General features: G+C 30.0%; 1 protein-coding gene across 1 annotated transcript; it reads left to right on the top strand.

The window, feature by feature from the left end:
* Positions 1–114: 114 nt before the first annotated feature.
* On the top strand, positions 115–10834 carry LOC130900315 (F-box/WD repeat-containing protein 5). The gene is made up of 8 exons (XM_057810839.1): positions 115–652; positions 1304–1458; positions 2663–2837; positions 4571–4948; positions 5774–5963; positions 7091–7378; positions 8782–8994; positions 9534–10834. Exons 1-8 carry the CDS (start codon positions 451–453, stop codon positions 9814–9816), a joined length of 1884 nt encoding a protein of 627 aa, XP_057666822.1. The 5' UTR covers positions 115–450; the 3' UTR covers positions 9817–10834.
* Positions 10835–11209: the final 375 nt, after the last annotated feature.

The raw sequence follows: 11209 nt of genomic DNA, 5'->3' as shown, positions 1-11209 counted from the left end.
GTTATATTAGATATTGCAATAAAGTATTGTGAAAATTGTCAAAATAGTAAGGTTTAAATTGTGTATTTACCCTGTAACTACTTATGTGAAACCTCTATTTTCATTTTTATCTATGGAATCTTTTAAATCACTATTTAACTGAATTGTTTCTTGGTTTATTACAACATTTCAAAAAGTATATAAATGTATGATATTCTTGTGGTAACTATATTTGTTATTGGAAAATACATGTGTTTGTATTATTATAAAAGTTGGTTGTCCTTTATGAATTTTAAAATCTATTATCGTTAATTGTCAATAGCAGCTGTTCGTATTTATTAATTTGACTATTTGACATTTATACCCTATACATAATTAAAAATATACTATGACCGTATAATAACTTAAGACTGGCTTTAAAAAATACTAATATGGAAATTTTAAACGGAACAAAAAGATAGAAAAATCACTATGGAAGATAAAGAAGAAGGAAATTGGGCATATTTGCCATATTTAGCTCTATACAAAATATTTCAGCATCTAAATTATAAGGAGCTTATTTCTGCAGGCCAAGTGTGTAAATTGTGGTACCAGGGTAGTTACAACGATTTATTGTGGAAAGAACTATTTCGAGATCATTTTATGATTGATAAATCTATACCAGTTGTTGCAGGTAAGGTTATATTAATTTTTTTTGGTATAAATTACATAAGTCTTAATACCTACTTCAAATATTTTAATATTAACGCAAGTTCTTTTAAGCTATTTGATTTTTTTAAAATTCATATTATTAATGAGCTTTTTCTTTTCAAAGTATACGATCCACAACTGAAAAATAATTAATATGCTTATGAAATTTTGTTAAAGTGTATATGTATATAATTCCTTTTAAATAAGCAAATAACTACATAAAAAAATTGATTATTACTATTAAGGCTTTGTCATATATTATTTGTAGTTAGTTATATACGAAAGTCATTAATTCTCACAAAACATGAGTAATACATAAATATTCAGTTTCAATTATACACAAATTTCACTTTTAAAAAGGTAGTATTAATCAGTTAATAAAATATAAAAATTTCAAACTATCCCATGAGCTTCAAACAAAAATAGATCACACCTACTACATAAAATTGGTAATCATGAAATGCATTCCAAGAACTCCTGACCATTAAGTTCTCAGAGGGAAGAAACTTTTATTGTGCTAAATCCTTAAGCTTGATTCTGATTACAATATTCTAATATTTTAATCATAAAAATTATAATTAAGACAGAATTGACTATTTTCTTTGTGTTACTTCATATAAAACTTTGTGTCTAGGTAGAACATGGCGAGAGGAATTTATAAGATTGTCTTATAATATACCAGTAGTACAAACAGAAACATTATTACAACACGGCGACCAGGTATTGCACGTTAGTTTTTCCCATAATGGGAAATACTTTGCAACATGTTCTAAAGATGGATATGTTATTGTAAGTATTCTTTTACCATCAAGGTTTCAATTTTTAATTCTATGAAATGCTTCAATAAGTTTCTGAGTGATAATTTAACTTTAATTGTTTAAACTAACCTTGTAAATAACTCATTATGTGGTTTGTTTAATTAAATATCTACTTTTAGAATATATTCATCATTTGCAAAATAATTAAATTCATTGGAAGTGATTACTTTGTGTATATAAATTGTTTCAAAAACTTTATAATACTTTATTATAATTCTGTTAAATAGCATGCCTTATTTGAGTACTTAAGGATTTTTACATTTGTCTGTATTATTTTGACTTATCCATATTATTTTACCATATAATTAGCACAGAAAGTTTTGCATTTCATCTAGGTTAGTGTTTGCTAACATGGGCCTGCGCCCCACAGGAGGACAATTTTTTGTTTAAGGTGGGCAATTTGAAAATTGAATCTACACGAGTTTAACTCTTTTGCTCCAGGTCATTTACATGCAATGCTAGATTTCAATGACAAATTTAATTATTAGGGGTATAACCTGGCTTGATGAGACCAAAATATCAATTGGTGTTACTTTGTAATAAGGGTCCATTAAAACTGTTGCAAAAGCTCCTTTATGTAATAAATGTATACATTGTATAGATATAGATTTTATTTCTTTATCTTTGAAGAAATAAATTTATTAAATCAAGGAACAAATAAAACTCTTTGTCGAGCAAGAGCAAACATATTTGGTTTCATTTCCTTTATTGAGCTTCTTCAGTTTCGTGACTCCAAAAATGTAAAGTAACTTCATTTAATATAAAACACGAAAACCTGAAACTCAAGCTAACCAAATTAGAGTCTAATTTAAAATTTCTATGTAGCCAGTATAAGGATTTCAGTAAATTAAAATGATAAATTTCTATTAAAATTATTTTTAATTCAAATGAATAGTTTTTGATTACCTATATGTTTTGAAAATTTACTTACCATGTTTGTGATTACTTCCTAAAACCCATAATTTATATTACTATTATATTGTTTATCTGTGTTACCTAGTGGAAGCATAAGAATTTTAGAAAGGGTAAAGTGAGGCATGGTGAAAAAATGTTGGGAAACACTGATCTAGGTCATCAGAAAAGTATTGTTACAATTATATTTGTCTATATGATAGAGAAAAAGTATCGTGGATATGTAAAAATTTTTCTTATTCCGTTCTGTTCTATTATTTAAGCTGTGGAAATCAAAATATCCAGCAAAAAAGAAATATATTAGGAACATGAAACATTTTAAATGGAAGTACACTCAATATTCTCAATTCAATGAATCAGATACACTTCTCCTTGTCTCCGGTGTACATTTTGGGACGACTCATAGTACTTCAGGAGAGATTGCAGTTTTTGATTTAAGTAAGTAAGAATACTTATGTGCATTAACCGCTAGCACTCTGCAACATATAAAATTGCATTTTAACGCAAGCAAATGTATCAATGAGTAGGTACAGAACTTTAATCTTTCAGAGTTTATAGAATGTATTGCTGAAGTGTTTACAATTATTTAATTTTAGAGAATTTATTTGATTTTATATTCCAATAATTTTGAATTAGCATATCAAGTCACTTATCAACAATAAAGAATAATGTAGAAATGTTCTTGCCTTAAACAATGGAAATAATAGATGAAAGAGTAAGAAAACATCTACTTACGATGGATGATAGAAATAGAAGAATGGAAAATGATAGATAGCAGAATGGGATGTATGGAATAAGGGAGAATCATGATAATTGAGAATAACAATAAAGAATTATTTGGTAATTAAAAATACATTTTTCAATTACACATTGAAAGTGCAATTGGCTTACGAGATGGTCTCATTAGAAGAATGGTTATGTTAAGACACATTCATATAATAAAAATTGAAAGTTTTTCTTTCCAAACAAACTCCCAATTGTTTATAGTTCCCACTTTTTACAAGAACAAACCATTTTGTAGATTTTTACACTACCATCTTGAGGAGTAAATGATTCAGTTATTTGGTGGAATCAGTCTTGTTAACAAAGACAATATGTATTCAGCAGTTCTTTACCTTCGACAAGACTCCTTGGATTGAAAGATAACATAACTATAATGATAAATTGTTTACAAATTATATGTTACTAAAATTCTAAATGGTTTTATTATAAAAAAAAAACAAAAGAAAGTGGCAAATGCACTTTGCAGAGATTAAAAAAAACATTTACATAAGAACAGGATCTGTTTATATCTTTTAAAGCCAAGAGATTGCTAGTTAAGTTACCTACATACTCCAGAAATTCAGATAAACTAAAAATATGATTCAAGCAACAACGGACAGAGAAAATTATAGTCCAGGAACAATCTAAGTGAAAAGTTTCAACATACCTGATCTTATATATGAAATTGAAAAATATTTCAGCTCCGATTGATACAAATCTGACCTCAATGAAATGTTTGTTCAAGTAAGGGCGCTTGGTATTCAAGCAGAAGTTTCCAATAGACAGAAAGGGAAATTTGTCACTGATTTATGACCAATGAATATTTCATTTCAGGTTATCAGTTTTATTGCATACCACCAATCAAATATGTACGTTTTTGATGAACATTTTCATAATTTTCAGGACCAAGGCATTCATATGTATATATGGGAGACAAAAATTTAACATCTACAGAAGTAGAAGAAGAAATATTTTACTTCCTGAAATACACTGAAACTTTCTGAACCTTGGATAGTATATAGTTGAACTGGACAAATTTGAAATATTACTGATAAGTTTAAGGATTAATAGAGAAGGAAACGGCATTAAAGAATGTGTATACTACTTGATACTATTAAAATACAATAGAAACTTGCTAAAAAATAGCTACCTTTTATATTAAATGAAAAAAAGAGGATGAAATATGATTGGAGAGGTTAAAAATACATATATTTGTTTGGCACGAACAACTTCGAAGACAAAACTACATTAAACTTTGTATGTTGCCACTATAGAAAACTTCTATACCTATAAAAGAGAAGATATGATGACAAATTTACTGCCTTACACATCATATATTAAGATCTCCTTTTTGAACATTTTACTCTTGTATTTGCATTTTTTTAAGTTTCAATTTTCTTATTTTTCAGATCACTTTGAATTGCAATGTAGGGTAGTTAACAAACCCTATGATATATTTGGTACTTGGTACAGTGATCATTACCTTCTATCAGGCGATTTGCATTGGCTCGCTCATTTGATTAGCACATCCCACTTATGGTTGAATAAAGCGTCTCAAGAAGCAGAATCAGAATTAGTACCAATAACGCACTGCCTGTTTAGATTCTATAATAGAAGCGCTAGTTCGATCAGATCTATAATGATAGCCAATTGCCTTCCAAATTCGGAAAATGTTACCGTTAATAATAATGACGGAGATACAAATATGCAACAAGGTACTTCTTCCCAACGTGGAAATCCTATCAGTCATAATGATATGACGTGGCCACGTTTAGATATTAGAAGATGTAAGTAAATGAATATTTATTAGATCTTCATTTACTTTTATTAGCTTTGTGTCTAACGAGACATACAAACTCCTTTTCAGGATCCTAAGACTCCTTATTCATTTAGTATGTACTCTATAAAAATCCTTTTTCAATAGTTATTAATTTCATTAAAAATACACGAAAGGATATAATTAACCAAAAGATAGAGTCCTTAATTAAAATCAATGATTATCAACTTTTTTCTAACATCCAAACTCCTTTTCAGAATTTCAAGGTTCCTTATTTGTTTAGTATGTATCTAGTAATTTTTAATAGACTTTAGAATTAGGAATTAATCATTAAATATGGAAGTATGTGATAAGGAAAGACGTAGAGTGTTTTATAAGAAGCTACAATTGATCATTAAAGATGGAAGTTCATGATAATAAGAGACACAGATTTTTTTGTTAGAATCCACAATTATTATCTTGTTTTCTAGCATTGATAAAAATTCCTTTTCAAAATCCAAAGGTTCCGTATTTGTTTATTATGTATTCAGTTATAATCTTTTCATTTTCAATTGACTTGAGCGTCATAAATTGATCATTAAAGATGGAAGTATCTGATAAGAAGAGACACAGAGTGTTTCATTAAAATCTATAATCATTTTCTTTGTTTCTAGCATTCATTCGAATTCCTTTTCAGAACCTCAAGGTTCCCTACTAATTTATTATCTATATTTATCAATAGATAATTAAAGTACTAAGAAAATATGTAATAAACTAACATATACAGAGGATTAATAAAAAATGAAATATATATACAGTGAATATTGGAGTAAGTTGTGTGATTTATTTATTTCAGCAACGTTTAATATCGAAATAGACCCATACAAATTTCCACATCCTATTTGTTATAATGATGATTATAGAAAAGTAGAATGTGCATCTTGGGTAAATATCGATGACGATATAGAAGAAGAAATAGAAGAGAAAATCGTCGAAGATTCGGATGATGATTGTTCTGAATCTTCTTGTGAAACCGAAACTGACAGGTATATATTTTATATAATATATGTATGATTCTTATATATTTATTTTGTATCGAGCTATTGACAACAAAGCAATCAATTTTCCCACTTTCTTGGAAACAATAAGAGAACGATATATCCCACCTCCCAGCCTGTCTCCTGCTTACCTAGATAATACAGTGCCAGTGCTAATGAGAGACTTGCATAACCGTAACATATATGTATTCGGAAGTCGTGAAGATTTAATTTATCATAATAAATCAAGTATTTAATATTACAAGGTAGGTGAAATTGTTGTAAGCTCGATTTACTTTAGACAATTATTTTTTTCTTTCACTCAGAAACAAAATGTTTACTGTTCAATTTAATATTGTGAATAAAAGGTGACTTGTTTGATGTATGTATGGATTTTGGGGATATCGTATACCCTGCGACCCAAACGATCTATTGTACCCCTCTTTCTTGCTGCGATATTGGGGAACCCAGTGTTTATATCACACACATTTTAAAAAGTCTAGAATGTGTGATGGCTGTAGCTGCCAGAGATCTTCGTCTTCTATTTCAAGCGTTCCCAGGTGTTGTGCTCTGGAGTTCTGTAGTGTTTCAAACTTAGAGAAAATGTGGATGGACAGTGCCCCTATAGGACTCCTGTTAGTATTTGTAGTTTGTTCTTACTCGGGTTGATACATTCAGCAGAGTATTTTCTGGTTATATTTTCCCAGAACAGTCTTTGTTTGTCTCGGCCCTTGTAGGTTGTCCCAATAAATGGTTTTACTAGTATCTACCTTCGTTTCCAGGGCTTTTTCCATTGTTCGGTAGCTGTACCTGCCCCCGATTTAGCGAGCTTATCAGTTATTTCATTTCTCTTCGCTCCGGTGTGTCCCAAAATCCATTATAGGGGACTCGCTTGATACAATAGCTTCATGCCATAGTTTACATTACTGTTTTTGACCTCTTATGGAAAATTAATAGGACACGTTATCATTCCTATCCTTACATACCACTACAAAGATTTTTTTAGATCATTTATATATAATATTTTTTTTTTCTATTTCAGTCATTAGTACAGATGTTTTTTTTTACTTGTTATAAAGATTTAGTTGCATATTCATTTCTGGTAAAATAAATATCTCAATGATTATTTTTTTAAGGTTCGTCCAAAATGATAAATATTTAATTTATACAACTGGAAATAAAACGTACACACCACATCAGATAGGATTTAAAAGAATAAAGCCATTCAAATTTCCCAAACGGATGGAACTTGGTCCCACTCTTCAAGAACGTTTGATTTTATTCGAACAACGTAAAGAACAGAGTCCTCCGCCAGATCCCGATTGGTTAGATTTCGATAAAGTAGCTGATAAATTCGATCAAGTCGATCATCTAATTGATCTTCATGGACATATCGTCGGAATGGGGTTAAGTCCTGATCAAAGGTAACAACATAATAAGATTTGATAAACTTTATCTGTATGTACGGTTAGTACCAGTGATGTAACGAATGTCATCAATAACTAAAAAAAAAAAATTAATAATTGTTATTTTTCAAGAGAGAAGTATTTTTGTTTGAGAGTCTATTCTTTTGTTTGTTTAGACAGAATTAATCATTACTTTATTAGGAATTAAGCTTGCAGTGCCAAAGCGTCTGTTCGGCTTCTCAAAGGATATCGGCTTTTGGTAATGTCAAGTGGGTCTCGACGGGTCTATCAGGTGTTTAACGGTCCACTATGCTACTATAAATTATATTAGTATGAATTATGTCTCCCTTTTGTCAACCACTAATTTAGAGCACAAGTTCTTATATTTTTTTTTGTAGTGCAATCCATTCTAACTAAACATTTTTTGAAAATATGCCTCAAGTTCTTAATTGGATTTAGGTCTGGTGAATTGCAAAGACTTTCATTTTATTTTCTGAGTTACAGATTTGATTTCTTCGCCTTCTTGTCAACTTTAAAAAGTCTCTTCCATCGTTGATTTAGCCACTTACCCTCTCACCATAATCCAGCAAAGGTTTGTGCTTATTTTTCTTGGATTTAATTTGCTATTTCTTACTAAAATTTTATCAGTTCATTCAGTATTTTCCATTTGTGCTAATATTTTCCTCTTCTTTTTGAAGACAATAATACGGAATCTTGAAATCTTTTTAAAATTCATGAAACACTTGATTTTATCACACCAACTGTCCTAGCTAAATCGCCGACAGACATTGATTAAAAGGAATTATTTCAATAGGCTTCTTAAGAGAAATATCAATATGTAGATATGTAGATATGATCACAACTGAACCAATGAAACTCTAAAATCAGTCAAATGAGATTTTCATGCTCAATATCAAGTTTACACACTGCCTCTATGCAGATATAACCACTTTGAACATTTCAGGACATCATCAGTAATGAACTTTTCCAAGGCCAGAAAAATATGATTGTCCCAATTAATTCTTACAGTATAGTAATGCTTCAACCTTATATGAGACTCTCAGTTAATTTTTGATAAGTTCTTCTATTCATAAGCCACATACACGGCTTGTGTTCGCCTGGCAAATAATCATACAAATTTATGAAATTATTGTATTGATATCTTTCTTTATGAAGATAAAAATTTTTTAATTTATGTAAACATTTAATATAATCCCAAACCATTCCATTACATATCCTAGTGAACCTCTCGAGGATTATGGTATGAATTTATGAAATTAATGTGTTGTTGTTGGTCCTCAATAAATGAACAAAATTACAAATTAATCCGACGCTTTAAAGTGAGGAAAAATCAATTTTAAAGATATTAAAAAATATATATTTACATTGTTCTTGTTATTTGAGACTAATTTTTTTCATAGGTACCTATATGTAAATAGTCGTTCTTGGCCAGAAAATTATGTTATAAGCAACCCTTTGGATCCACCACCTATAGCACAAGAGATTGATATCCACGTTATAGATTTAGTAACTTTGAAACAAGTTGGGAAAATGCTTAGAGCACACAAAGCTTTTACGCCAAATAACGAATGCTTTTTCATATTTTTAGACGTTTGCAATGAATATGTAGCCAGGTAAGGACATTAAAATATATTTCGTAAAACTACCAATCCATTTAAATTCAATTAGTATCCAGGTTCCAAAGTATATATTTGTTTTGATACATCAATTAATTTTCATCTCAATTGTTTGAAGGGAAATTAGAAAAATACTTTTAGAATCTGTTGCTGTAATACTGTAGAATATTTTTCACAAACTATGACAGGGACACAGCCGCACGCCATTTGACGGTTCTAGTCATAATTTAATGTTCCATCCATTGAGTAACCATTGAATTACGTTCTAGATGTTTCTGTAAAGTGGTTGATACTAGACACAGAAGGTTCTACTATGTTTTTGAAAGCATATGTCAACAACTTTTTACTGAGAAACGTTATAATACCAAAAGCCGTTTGTTACAATCTACTTTATAACATTAAGAGAAAAAATTAACTATTCCAAGGATTTCAAAATTCTTGGTTTTTCTTAGCTGTACTTAAATTCTTATTTGATTTTGAGTCCGATTATTGAATATTTCACAACACAAAATATTCTTTAATGTATTTGATTTCAGTGGAGCTGAAGATAAACACGGTTATCTATGGGATCGTCATTACGGAGCCTGTTTAATAAAATTTCCGCATCAAGATGTAGTTAATTCCGTGGCGTTCAACCCAAAGGATCCGGAAATGTTGGTAACGACGTCCGACGATCATTCAATAAAAATATGGCGGTCTAGAGCTAAAGTGAATAGTTTAAATTTAAACGAATCACTGCTACCCAAGGGCATCGAACTAAGAAATGGTCGAGTCGAAAAAACCGCCAAACGTTTATTCAATTTCAGACCAGATATTTAGGTAAAAAACGGTTTTCAACTTTGAGTGAGCTGAAACAATTTTTGAGTTAACTTGATTAGGATTTAATTATTTAAATTATATTTTAATAGTTCCAATTTATGTAACTATGACTTTATTAGCAGTTTTTTTTGTTAATTTCGAAACCATTTTACTGAAATTCGATGTATCTTGTGCAAGTTTGATGTTCTACGATATTTTTTTAAAAAGTTATCCAATCTTAGGGTATTATGGAATTTTTTTTAATAATGGGGAAGTTGGTTTAAAGCTAAATATTTCAATGTTCATTTTAAAATAATCGAAATAAGATAAAAATTTGGGCCAACTATTCATGTATCAACTGCTGTCCCCTCAAGGCCCTAAATATAATTTGGGGCACAATTTTTCTCAAATTTCCATTTGCGGACATTTGTTCTATTGAATGGTGGTTGCATGAACTTTTAAAACACTAAATATGATATAAAAAGTAAGAAGTAGTGGTGCCAATACAAACAAAAAACTCTTTCTTCTTTTAATCTATTTGTATACACTTCAAAGTAACCATACTTTTTATTTTGCCAACCGTGTCAAAATACCGTACTACTTTTAATATTGGAGACATGAAGAAGTCACAAGTAGCTAAATCCTACGATTATGGAGGCAGATGCGTGCTTTTATTTATTGCATAAAATTTAACAAATTTTATATGAACCATTTTATCAATCATTCCACTAAAGTACAAGTAAAGTACTGTGGACGAATATTATGTGTGGAGAATGCATTTTAGGTTCTTAATATGGTGGTTTAGTGGACACATTCAGTTTGGAATGATTATTTCCTATTAACTTGAGTAAAATTTAATTCAACATGGAATCATCCTGCAAGCTCAGTGGTATAGGGGTGGTGTTCGCCTTCTCCTTTAGGAGTTGGTTCATCCCACTTGTTGGGCGTCGTCGTCGTCTTCGGGAGGGCCTCGTCAATAGGTGATGTCCCTCTTTTTCGTGCCAAAATGTATGGAATCTCTCCGGAACACAAAATAAAAGATTTATATTATTATAAAAACAGTATAATAATGAATACGTAAAAATATTTCAACAGATCAAAAGTTGATATTATCAGGATCACTTAATACTAAACGGTTTGGCAACACTGCGCATCTTGAGACCACTGGTTGACTCACTAAAAGTTAATATTTATAACTTGCACTATGAACTAGGACTAAGTAATGAAGATATCTAATAATGTACAATTGGGTTTAACTGTCCTGCAATCTAAACTGCAACTGACTATTTTGGGATAAAAATCTGGCACGTTTTAGAAGTTCGGAGGAACTTCGGTCATACTCCGAAGACGCAACAGCGAGAAAAGTATCATTAATTTGAAATTACTCAAAATGTTAAAGTGATTTCAATAAAAC

Source organism: Diorhabda carinulata, chromosome 12 (genome assembly GCF_026250575.1).
Source record: "Diorhabda carinulata isolate Delta chromosome 12, icDioCari1.1, whole genome shotgun sequence".
Lineage (NCBI taxonomy): Eukaryota > Metazoa > Arthropoda > Insecta > Coleoptera > Chrysomelidae > Diorhabda > Diorhabda carinulata.
This window is presented reverse-complemented; position numbering and strand designations above follow the sequence as displayed.

What these genes read in the sequence shown, in the direction of transcription:
- LOC130900315 (XM_057810839.1), top strand. Translation starts at nt 451, where the DNA reads ATGGAAGATAAAGAAGAAGGAAATTGGGCATATTTGCCATATTTAGCT. An exon ending in GATTGCAGTTTTTGATTTAA is followed by an intron (nt 2,838 to 4,570) that starts GTAAGTAAGAAT and finishes CTTATTTTTCAG; the next exon opens with ATCACTTTGAATTGCAATGT. An exon ending in TGCAATGAATATGTAGCCAG is followed by an intron (nt 8,995 to 9,533) that starts GTAAGGACATTA and finishes ATTTGATTTCAG; the next exon opens with TGGAGCTGAAGATAAACACG.